Consider the following 13,423-nt stretch of genomic DNA (forward strand, 5'->3'; position numbering starts at 1 on the left):
TTTATTAATGCTATAGTTTTGTTATAATTTATAACTTTACCATTTAAACATATGCATCTTTTTCATTTTAGTATTTAAAACATCAAATGAAACAGAAATAAATACACTTATATACATGTTACTTTTACATAAACATGTTACATGTTACATGTTTATTTTGAAATGAAAATAAAGAATTATTGATAAACGTACTTGACAGTGATCGATAATCTTATTATTATTAAATGGTACTAAACCAGATGAAAGTTAGATTTTCATATATATGAAAATGATAAAAGTTATTCCTCTTTGTACGATTTATTAAAGTGAAGTATATTTATGGGACGTATAAAGTAGTGTATTATTATTTCTACGTTGAAAGCTGCAAAACCGTCATATCCAACCTGATAATCATATCTTTAATCTCTGTACTTAAGGGATTAAAACATGTTGCAAAAGGACAGTTAAAATACTTTAAAACTTAAAATCACTTAAGCTCGTGTCATTAGTATAAGAAGATTATCACTCGACACAGGCAAACTATAAATTAGCGATGACATATATAAATATTTACATCGACTACAATATCCAGCTTGGGTTCATAAATAAATTGTAATATGGAAGTAATGAATATTTATTCATTGTATCGATTACTTCGTTATAGTGTTAGTATATTTTCCAAAGTGGTATATTTAGACATTGTAGTCTATGTGACGTAGATAATTAATCAGTACATTTCTCATAATAAGAAACAGGGCGTGCATAAAAACGGTGAAAATGGCGCGATTTTCTTGGATTCTATTCAGATCCGAAGATTCTGCGCATCAGAAATGTCAAAGGAGGCTCGACACAAAGGGAAATGCGAACACAATTTTCGTTTCATCCGAACGAAACGCACACGCTTCGAGAGTTTCACTCGCAATGGTATTACGAACCCCCTTAATCCGGTACTCTGAATCCATAATTTGAAATTTAATTTGGAAACGCGAACCGCTGAGAGACAAATCATTCGCTAATTTTATTTACGATTAATTTTTCAAATAAACATATTTCGTTATCGACAAAAGACTCATAATAAATTCTTAACAAAATATGCTCGAAAACTTAAGTACACGTGTTAATGAGTAAATAATTCGGATATGCAAATAAATAAATAAACACAAGATAATACATATTACATGAAACGTGACAAAAAAAGTATTTTTCTGGATTAGGTCTATCTTCCTATTTTATTATTATTTTAAATACTTTCGATATTTATTGTATACTCAATTATAATACTTTTTCATTAACTCATTCGAATATTGTCTTGGTCCTGAATAAAATCATGGAAGCAAATGACACCTACCAGTTACCAAAGAATATTAATTTTTAATTAATTACTCTGGTTACGAATAACTAAAAATTAATTAATAACCAAAATTATTTAATTCCAGATGCTAATCCTTGTATCACAACTTTTGAAATGTGAATTATAATAATTTCGAAATTAGTTTCCAATTAAGTTAAAAGGAAATTCGATAATTCGCAACCACGATCACAAAAATGAAAAATTTACTGTCATTTACATACCTACAGTATATACGTCTATAGCGCATCAGAGCTTCCGATCGGTGACATATTTATTGCATTCGAGTATTGACATGTACATCAAAGGCAGCTCGAGGGAATTGTTTGCCCGACCGGAAGCGTCGTTTTATTATATTTTCAGAAGAGCTATGCCTGAAATATTTATGCTTTGCCTGCAGTCGGCTAAGTTTACGAGCGTGCAAGAAAATTGTTTGAAATGTCTCGCAAGAGATCCATGCGACGCTTCTGGAATGAATAATAACACTACCGTTGTGCGAAATTTCTCCGCTGCTGTGGATTTGATTAGCACTTATTTACGACCACACTGGATCACAAAAATAAAAATTTTTAAATTGGTGCCATTCTCTAAAACAACCTACAGTTCATACATTCATTGCTGACTGCATGAAACTGATGTTGGATAAATGAAAAACACATAATTAATGCCCAAATACGCTTCATCTTTGAAAAGAAAATTTAATGACAAAATCAATGGCAAATTTAAGTTCATCTTGCCGCATAAATTCATACAGTTTTTCAAGAGCAAAGAAGAGAACATATGTAACTAAACAAAAATCTATTGCTTCGGTTTTTTTAAACGTCTAATAACATTCACTCAATTATGTAATTATGTAATTAAACTTAAACAGATATACAATATTACATCATCAAAATGTTTTCCATAATTTTATTGCACGATTTATGAACATCCAACGATCCTTTCGTATTATTCGAGCAAGTCTAGGAATATTCCCTAGGTCAGTCGAGTACTCGTGAGAAAAGCAAAAGTTGAGCATGTCCCTCTGCCGGCGTGCGTGGGAGGTGTCGCCACAGGTGACTGCCAAAGTGACAGTTCCATTTCCTGGCGGCGTGGATAATCGTTAATCGAATTTCACGACGAGTTTCTTCGATACACTGAACCCGGGAAAAAACTTGCTTCCGAGCAACTCAGAATACGCTTTTTGTCGAACGCCAAAATCGAATCATACGCTCAGGCGTACAGACATCATCAACCCATATTATTTTCGTCTCCGTATTAATAATAGGATTAAATAGATTACGCGAGACGGTTTCAACTTTCGTTTACAGACGGACCGACCCGAAATTCGAGTTTTGCCAGCTTATCGCGCCGTTTTCGTCTTTCGAAGTACTTCGTTATCTTCCACGTTGACACCGCGAGGAAAAACTTTACGCGAGATTAGCCGCCCACTCGCGAAACTACAAAAGATCGGTGGTATGTTTCGGTTCTCATTTTGCTTTATTTTCCATCACGAAAATTTAAAGAACGCTTGTTTCTGTTATAAGTGCCCAATTTCAATTTTGATCTCTAAATGCTCGACTTTGTTCCCACGTTACTACTAAAAAATGATTAGATTTTTACTTGGGTTATGTATGAATTAATATTTTTACTATATTAATAGTAGATATAGTACCACTGAGGAGGGAAAAACACATAATTCTACATTATAGATTTTACAAAAATACTAATTTACACATTTGTAGCAAAATAAGCGAAATTGTAAAAATTCTCCAAAAACGAATAGGGTACACAGCTCCATCCATACCGTTTTATTCTTGAGAAGTAAACTAATTGTAGTAAGGCTACTATGACCATAGTCAATTTGTAACGCAACATGAAATGAGATGCAAAGAATTTAGAAACGTACGAGATCCATAAGAACATTGGGAATTGTATTAAGACGAACGCGGAGCACGCTTGATTATGAATTCCTCTTTGTTGTCAAGTATTAAACTAATACCCGAGTTGTGGAGACCCCCATGTATCTTGTATATTCAATTTGCATTGCTGTGCTGAATAAGATACAAGGAATCTACAAACGAACGAGGTCCAATCAAGATACCAGAAATCCTACGACGTACGCGATGCACAGCTCTTCGTGAGTCTCGTATTATTGCTAGACAATAGACCAACTGTGATAATCATTTCCTAAATCCTAATTGGAATACCGAATAGAATGTAAAAAATTTAGAAATGCACAAGGTTTATTAAGATACTTATTTCCGTCTTGTCCATGATCAGCTATCGAAATTAAAATTCTATGAACCAATCTGTTGTCTTAGACACCATAAAAGGATTCTTAAAAGACCCGATGAGGCTTTCTCCACTGAGAAAAGCCTCTGGAACCTCATCTGAGGTCGACTAATTGTATATCGCTATATTTTCAAAACTCAAACCGTTTGTATTTTATTTTTCTTTTCGATTCTTGTTTAGAGGCTGAGGCTTTACAAGGATCACCCAGTTGTTATTGAAAGGTAAAATTCCGGACAGTATTATTAAACGCTAAATTAATTTTGAACGACTGTTTCAAATGCCACTGGCGAATGAGTTGTAATTATGTGCAGGTACAGTTACACAGACTCGAATGTTTGACATTGTACTTTGTATGATACCTATCTCGATTTTCGCTGCGTAAACATCGTTCTCTATTCATCACGGTTGTAGGTCGACTGTTCCGTTCGAAGTCATTTTGAATTGTCTGTGGCGATCGTGCCGCGGGGTTTGGTGACAATTATCCGGAGGTTTCTCTAACGCGATTGGCTATTCGATCATCAGGAGACAGAAGATCGACGTTTCCTCTAGGATAAAGTGTACCGCGAAATGCAGTCGCAAATTAAAAACGGGTCAATTTCTACAATCGATCGCGCTTCTTGTCGGTGCTTGACGAGGTTGACGTTTTATCATTACAATTGTCCCTCGAACTACGCGGTTTTTATAGTTGCAGTGTCCTCCGAAATCGCGGATCTCTCCGTCGCTACAAATGACAATTTTTTACACCTTTCTTTACGACATGGATCCTTCAATGACATTAGAAATTAAAACAAAATGTGAAAGAATTGACTCTATACAAAAATATTTTGAAAGAAATGCAAAAAAAGTCGAACTAAAACTATCATGTATTTTCACGAAATGTAATAAATGTGTACAATAGTTCATAAAAGTCTTCACACACGAAAGCAAAATTTGTTCAACTTAATTTTTTTAATATTTTAATAGCATTATACATAATTAGAGTTCTTATTTTTCAAAATAGGACAGGTATGAAGCGAATTAAATTTATGATTTCAATTTTTGAGTTTTACATCAAAATGTTTACTTCGCTGGTAATTGAGAATTTTCCATTAAAAGTTTCAAAATTTTGACAACGGATTGTAATTCAACGATTTGAAAAATATAACAATATTAACTTTCCCAAACACCACGTACTTCGATTGACAACCGTACCACTTTCCTTATCAGTCAATAAACAAATATTCAATGCACGAAGACTCCAACGAACCTAGTCGTATTCAATTTGCATCCCAATATTACAAAACACGTAAGTCATCTACATACTAGGGGAGTCCACCAAGATACAAGTTCTTCGAAACACGAAGCAATCAGAGCTGACAGATCTTCCGTTCGATACACGCTACCCACGAGGTAACACACACGTCCTTCCGCGAGAGCGTTTAATCCCGACAGCGGTCGTGTGAAAATAATTTCGTCCCGGAAGCTACGTGGTTCGTTCAGCGCGCTATAAATCAGCACACGCAACGAGTGGGCTTAAACGGCGGTGCGATCGTAACTTTGTTGAGAATTTCCACCGAACTTCGATGGACCCTTGGGCTTCGCGAGCACCTTCGGGGTTCGTATCGTCGGAATATTTATATTCCGCGACACGATTGCGCAGAGACATTGCACGAAAAGAGACCTCGGGTTAAGAAAAGCTACAACTCACCCTCATGGTCGAAGCCTCACATGGTTCCCCCGTTGCCGAAAAACACCTTTGACCAGCGCCGGATCGCGATGCCTGTGTCTGTCATCCATTCGCCATCCCCAAACGATAACTTGTGTTTTCAAAATCGAAAATAAAAGAATTGATACGCCCTGTCTTGGTATTCCTAGATTCTATTTCACACTGGTTCCAGACGTTGTGTCACTGTCGCTGCCCCGCACAGAATTTCTCTCTGGAAAAACGTTGGACGCTCGACTCGTCACTGTTTTGGTTGTTCCGAAGTTACGGGGAAACTGGCGTGAAATTGGGATAGGACGCGAGTGGTTTCGACTCGCGTGGTCGGTAACGAAATAGGAAGACTCGATCGAGTGCGAGAAGCGTGACCGCGAAAACTCGACGTCGAGGGTAGGAGCGATCTGAGCGAGATGCGAGGTCGTGGCCCGGCAGCCGGCGACTGGCTGCTGCTCGAACCAGTCGGCCTGGCTAGGCGCAAGCTCCCTACTCGGCCTCGAAAGCATCCCCCTTCGCGCGAACCCTCTACCCGTTGCCCCCGAATTTCTTTGGCGTGTCGCTGCGAAAAATGATGCGCGCTTCGTGCACGCTTCCGAGCTTACACTGCTACTCGGTCGTGTTAACAATGTGTTTTTGTTGTGCTCAGCCGGACCACGGAGACTTTGTTCATGACCACTCTAAGATCGTGTTAGATACAAACTAAGAATTTTTTAACCTTCGTGACCATTTATATGTATGGAAGGACCCAGTCAAGTTCTTTCATCAGCCAACTGCGTGAAACGCGTGTACACGTCGATCCAAAGCTCTATTGCGATGTGGTTGACCGTGTATACTCGTCGTGTAAAATAAAAAATTATCATCTACTTACTTAACACATTGACTGCCAGACCAAACCCCTTAAATTGTCTACGAAAACGATACTCTTTTTTTGGACAATTGGAAACTAGCATATCCACAATTTATCGTAGAATTTATTTTTACAGCCTCTTTAAAATTTAAGTGTCCTATCAAGATTTATTTTCTTTAACATCTAATCTTGAGAAATCATTTTCTTTGCTCATCAGTGAAAATTCGTGGCACCCATATATGGATGACGTGGCAATGTGTTAGTAACAATGTCATATTGTTATAACAATGTTATATTTTCGCATGTTAAGTGTATTCTGTAGTTTCGTGAGAATTAAACTTTTCCATAAATGCATAAACATCGGCAGTCTATTTATAATAGAAGCATTTACCCTGCATTCGACGTGTACGCTCGTCATTGCTTGGTTTTAATCCCGTATCCCGTGGGAGAATTTTAAAAACTAAATTCCGTCCATTCTAGATGCATTCTTTCAATTCAGTTCCTACATTACTTTTTATGTATTCGCGGTATAGTTTTATTTTCAACAAAGGCTAAAGGTCTCGCCGTTGTCGCTTCCAACACTTGCGCGGTAAAACATTTATAGCTACGCTATTTTTACGAGTTTTAATAAAATATTTCTCATATTTTTAAGATCCTAGGCTATAAGAAATGCAAACAAAAACAATTGAATTTTTCAAAGTGCTAGAGTTTGTTACCATCCTAACTAACCTGATCTCCTAAAAAGATACCAATATTTGGGAGCTTTTAGCATGAAGCTATAAATAAATATATTCACTTCGATGTATATCTTGTAAATTTGTGTTAAAATATAGTACAACAATGAATCGATTCCGAGATTCTGTGGTGATCAACTTAAAAACTATTATTCAAGGAAAACGCAAAAGAAAATAAAGTTAGTAATTTATATAACTCACTTCTAATTAGTTATTTTTTTATATATAAGTCTTTTAGTTCCACAGCTATATTCCCGATTTATTTTGTGCGCGCTCTACGAGATTGACGAACCAATTTTATCGCTTTCGCTCGTTGTCCTGCTGCGTTCAATCAGTGTTTATCGTTTTTCCCCCAAAAATTGTGGGAGCCGAACCCAACATCCAGATTTATGACTTTTATCACTGATGAAACTGTTATGTATCCATCGATAAAAATGTTTGTAACAATGTAGGCAAGTAATCTCGATCGTTTTAGCGCAACTGGAAAATATTTTTGGACTCAACGACCAGATCACGGAACTCGTGTAATCGTTATTATTTCTGTTCAGCTGTAACAAATTGTCCTCAATAAAATCTTCATAAACTGGTTTGATTGCAGCTTCAATATCTTCATACGAAGAACAGTTATGTTTATGTTTGCTTGGAATTTTGCTTTTCTATTTCCATATGTCTCGCGAATCAATTTGGACAACACAGTCATAGATGTCTAAACGCGTGGGAAAATTGCAGATACTAAACTGAGAATAAATAGTCAATAAAACTGATAAAGGAATAATAGTCCACCCAGTTTAAATTAAATGAAAAATTCAACAAACAAATATAATGTTTTGAACTGTAGATTTGAAGAATATTAAATAAATCAATTTGTTACTGAGCGCCTTCGTTTCCAAACTGAGGATTTCGATCGTTAGTTAGGAAAACGGACGATCTAGAGCCTCCGTTTACGACCCACAGTTAAAAATCTTCCTTTGAGGCCACTGCTAAAACGTTCAGTAGCAAAATGCAACTGCAAACACAAACGCTCATGTGCCATGCCCTTTAAAGCGTTCTCCTGACAGCGGCAAGCTGGATCACTCAGGATGTTTTTGTTGGTGCGGTGCTACTGCTGGTCTGCGCGCTGAAACTTTTAATTGAATTAAAATAACGAACGAAATGAACACGTTCGGAGCATTAATTCTTCCCTTTCGAAAGTCTCGTCACGAATCTTATTGTCAGCGAAGGGAACTCCGATTCTCATAGCTACTTCCAAGTATATGAAATTATTATTTTAAAAGGTAGAAACGTTGTTGCGCAACTTTCACGACATTATATTCGAACGTTTCAAGTTTTCTCTCTTTTAATGGTCAAAACTTCTAACGGGACCTATTAAAACTAAACGACGTCGACAAAACTTCTAATAGGGTATATGAGGACAATAAAGAATTAAGGTTATTTTTTTTCAAAAATTGAATGATATTAATGGTCCATACACGGAAATCAGTATATCAAATTTTATAGTTTTTGATGAAACAGTTCTGAAATATAAAGCAAAACAATGGCCCACATATTTGTGCAAATACAATATGTCAATATTTCCCCAATACCTCATTGAATCTTTTCAAACATTTAATCGCGTCGATACTATAAATTATAAATGGTATAAATTTCAGGAAATTTAATACGATTACAAACACAATTTAAATGCTTTCACAATTGAAACGATCTCATGTGATATTTTATCGCTTGAATACGATATTTTGTGCATCTGTGCATCTAATTCAAAGCGTCCAAAAGAAAACAACACTAAGAAGACTAATGTGGTTTCAGCCGTTTAGAGACTAAGGTGATTCGAGTCTAGAAATTGGTACGAGGTTTAAATTGATTAAAGTGAAGCGTTGGTAGGAGAATTCTCCCTTGAAAACGACCTTGAAGGGCAGGGCGTAAATGTAGGGACAAAAGGACAGCTAAATCATATTTTCTGGGGCGGTTTATTAATGACGAAACGCCTCCGAGCTCCACGATCGAAAAAACCGTCTGAAAATTAAAAACTCATTTGGCTGTGTGTAGGTTTACGATATCCAAGTCTTCAGGAACCATATGTAAACTATACAGGGTGTTCGGCCACCCCTGGGAAAAATTTTAATGGGAGATTCTAGAAGCCAAAATAAGACGAAAATCAAGGAAACTAATTTGTTGATTGAGGCTTCGTTAAAAAGTCATAGAAACATTTCCGGCTACACAGTATATTTTCAGTAAAGAATTTTTTTCTCGAAAGTACGTAGGATTTCGGGGGTATGTGTATTCGCCAAAAATGATTATAATTGACCCCCGCAATCAAAAATAATTTTTCCAAAACGAATTGAAATTTTTTTTGTCGAAGTAGAATATTCCTGGTCAGACATTATATTTTCAGTAATGAATTTTTGTCTCGAAAGTGAGTAGGATTTCGGGGGTGTGTTAATTGACCAAAAATTATTGTAATTGGCCCCCGCAACCGAAAATGATTTTTTAATTTAATTTTTTAATAACTTTTTAACGAAGCCTCAATCAACAAATTGATATTCTTGATTTTCGTCTTATTTTGGCCTCTAGAATCTCCCATTAAAATTTTTCTCAGGTATGGCCGAATACCCTGTATTTGCATGAATAACCAATTCAAAAACGATACTATTTTTTATCATTCGCAGTATAAACTTAGTCAAGCCATATACTTTTCTAAAAAAGTACTCATAAAGTTTCAACTTATCAAAACCTTCTCTTTTGACCTATTTGTATTTTCAAAAGAAACGAAAATATCCTACATGTACATGTTAATGAAAACATCATTATATTCTTGAACAATGCTTTGTAATAAATAAAAATAGAATAAAGCAATAGATATTCGATAAAGCTGTGTAAGGTTAATGTAGGTTAAGTTTATACATGCACACTGAAAATATATTGCAAATAATCCATTGTTAAAAGAAAGGGAGGGTTTTGTCCATTCAGTAAAGTTAAACCATAATAATTACGGCCAGTGATTCAAAGGGTAATTGTGTAATCATCCTTTGTGTATTATTCATTTTCCAATAATTTCAAGCCCAGTTAAAATTGTAGATCCTTATTGAATAACCAATAACAGAGTAACTACAGTTGATTTAATACCAAACAATATAGTGGCTAATAATAATTAATGCTACTGAGGAAGTAGTGGTAGGCGAAGATAAGTGTATGGCATTTATCTGTTCTAACTAACTGTACTCGTAAATCGGTAACGCGAAGGATGACAAGCATAGAATAAATGTAATTAGTAACGTAAATGATTCCGAAGCCAAAGACTGTGTCTATAAATATACATAGGTACGTATTATACCGAGTAGTATAATGAATTTTATTTGAACGTATGCGAATAATACTGACTGACACAGTCTACTCCGTTGGTTATTCCCATCTACGTTGAAGTAACCAACGAGCACGCTATGATAATTTAGATTATCTTTGAAAATGTATTCTGTATGTTCACGAATGATATTTCGTTCTCTATGTGGAGCGTATCATACAGCAGCATAACGAATGTGCCTGTCTCTTCTGTAATGTATACATAGTGAGCCACGAAAACCAGCACACCTAAATATTTCTGTTAGGATCGAAAACAGAACGAAATATCGGAAGGAAACATTTTTTATTTAAAAGAAACAAATATTACCATAAGCAAAAAAATTGCGTCAGTATAATGTATTTCGAGATTTCAAGTTCATAAGTATTTTTTTAAATAGAACTACGTATCACCATCGTGGCGTAATAATTAACAATAAGATGAAAACAAATACAATTATGTCTGTCGAAATAATCTTGAGTACGATTTATTTGTTTCTTGTCAGCTATAGAATATTATAATCAATACACAACATGGCTAATCACACATTATCATATCATTTACCAATGTTTTCTCTCCTTACAACGCGGCAATAATAAAAAATTGTTTTAAGACAAAATTTAGCAATCTCAGATTTGGAATTTGTGAGTATTTTAAATCCACAAGTACAAAATAAATAACCAAATGCTTACATATTTATATTAAGTATTCATAAATATTTTAATTACGTTTTATAATTAAAATTAATTCGACGATATTTTCGTATTTATTATCGCAACAAGTAATTAATATTAACACGTTTATTTCCATTTTTCATTAATTTACGAGTAACAGAAAAGATCATGTCATTCAATTTTGTAATTAAACAGCTTTTTCATGCAGATGCATTAATTTACATTCTAATTAGAATTACGTTAGGATTCATTTCAACATCCGCTAACAACTCGTTCGAGTTAAAAATCTGCCTGAATACGAAATGGTCCGCAACTCTGAGACGCGAACAATTATAGTCGTCGCGTAATAATTATTATGTACTTTCCTCGTTTCACGTCTCTTTCGAACATTAATCGGCAGTCGTGCCTCGAAGCAATTATACGGACAATCTCGTTCCTTGTATTGAAAATTAAGAGTTGTGTATCACTTTTTTTCTGTCATTGAATGAACGTGTTGCGTCTGAAGGCCAAATTTCAGTATTTTGTAACTCTTGAGAATTTTTCCGTTGCAACACGATGGTTACGTTTGGCGTTGGCCCGGGTAAAGTTACAAAAACCCGTTTGCCATCCACATTTGGTGACCAGTCGAGAACATTTCTCCGACTACATGTATTCGTATTTATAAACGATAAAAAAATTTATTCGATCGTATCAGGAAATCGTGGCAAAACCACCAGAATACTGAGAAAATGTGCTTTGGACCAACGAATAAATAATTCACACGAAGTACAACCGTAACAGTCTGTATATCTAGAGATAAAGCTACGAATTTCTGTCGTATAAGTGTGTCAAACCGACATTAAAATCAGCGATGCAAGGTGTGTTACGGTCTGGGGATACGTTTTATCGTACAATGTAGGAGAAATCGTTATCCTATCTGGAAAAATAAACTTTACAGTTTATTCAAATACGCTGAAGGAAATTATTATTTTAGGAGGAGAACGTTTGATACAAGATTTTAATTTCCTACAGAATAATTCTCCCATTCATAACGTAAATATTGTCAGAAATTATTTAAATAACAATGCTATTGAGATAAAAAAAAATATTTGTATTAATATTTACTTAAAAAATATAAATAATATACAGAGTGTTCGGCCACCCCTGAAAAAAATTTTAATGCGAGATTCTAGAGGCTAAAATAAGACTTTTTTAAGATTTAATTTTTTAATAACTTTTTAACGAAGCCTCAATCAACAAATTGATATTCTTGATTTTCGTCTTATTTTGGTCTCTAATTTTAATTTCGATCAAAATACTGCTTTTTACAAAAAAAAATTGTGATAAAATCGTATTTTAGAACCCAAAGTTTCAGATTGTCCCATTAGTTACGAATAAAGATCGTTCCAAGACGCGAAGCAAAAAGAACGAAAGAAGAAATAGTTTCCTGATCGGACGTCTTTTTCGAGCAATAATCAACTGTCGTTTCTCGGTGCAATTAAGTTGCCATTTCGGCTGGAAATTTCAGTCGTTCGGCTTTCACTCTTCCTCCCAATCCCCGAACTTTTACATGAATGCGTGACTCCGTTCGCTGGACGTTAATCCGCTGTCACGAAACTCCGCGACCGCCTCGAATTATTGTTATTACATAATTCCGGGATCCGGTTGCACGCTGGTCCACCGACCGAATCGTTGTCGAGCTGCATTTATGACAACCATAAAAAGCTTTATGACCGGTTTCGTGGCACGACAGAGCTCAGCCGAATGGATTTAACTCACCACTCGGGAGTGCAACTAATTTCCATTAATTATTCTTACTGCCCCCGTTGAACTTTTCATTACGGTCTTCTGGACGAGTCAGAAAGCTCGATTCAAACGATGCTGCTCGGTAAGCTCGCGGCTGGTCAAGAACAATTGCGGCCCAACGATCGACCGTAAGGAGCTTTAATGGCGCGTGATGACGCCGCTGTGGTCAATTTCCAAGGCTCTAATTAATTTCCTTCCGGTTACGAATCGCTTCTTGGCTGATTTCGGCAACGAGATCACAAATGATCTGCCCCTGTTCCTATAGAATCGTCCATGAAAATCGCATTCGATAGATTTTCTTTCCAAACAATTTTGAGTCTTCGAAAATCATCACTATTAATTATTCTAAGTGAAAGTAATTGAAAGAAAATGAAAAATCTGCCAAAAAGTATGGACTGACGTGCACGGTAGTTGCAAAGATATAAATCCTCAGCATATCGTTCAATGCACATTATTGAACAGTAAATTAAATACCTTCGACACGTGTCAATTATCTTGTAATTATACATCATATACGTTAAGTGAAAAATTGCACATCGTTAACGACACGCTGGAAAACCACAACCACGGTGCACCTGTTACTTCAATTTACAACAGCCGTAAGAACGATTAAATTCGATCGAAGAGATTCGCCGTTTCCGATGCAATTCTCGAACCACTTTCCGCTCCAAAACGTAAAGGGTCCCCAATGAGATATAATGTTTGAATGTCTCCCTTGTCGGTATACCAATTACCACGGCCTGCAAAAAGAA

General features: G+C 35.6%; 1 protein-coding gene across 2 annotated transcripts in view; it reads right to left on the reverse strand.

Moving 5' to 3' along the window:
- LOC143342774 (dipeptidase 1) overlaps positions 1-5,722 on the reverse strand; it is a 185,205-nt gene extending 179,483 nt beyond the window's left edge. For both annotated transcript variants that reach the window (XM_076766995.1, XM_076766994.1), the window contains exon 1: positions 5,289-5,722. In XM_076766995.1, coding sequence (XP_076623110.1) covers positions 5,289-5,294 — 6 coding nt within the window. In that variant the 5' untranslated portion in view covers positions 5,295-5,722. The remainder of the gene's footprint in view (positions 1-5,288) is intronic.
- Between the last annotated feature and the right edge of the window lie 7,701 nt (positions 5,723-13,423).

The sequence above is a fragment of the Colletes latitarsis genome, chromosome 6 (assembly GCF_051014445.1).
Source record: "Colletes latitarsis isolate SP2378_abdomen chromosome 6, iyColLati1, whole genome shotgun sequence".
Taxonomy (NCBI): Eukaryota; Metazoa; Arthropoda; class Insecta; order Hymenoptera; family Colletidae; genus Colletes; species Colletes latitarsis.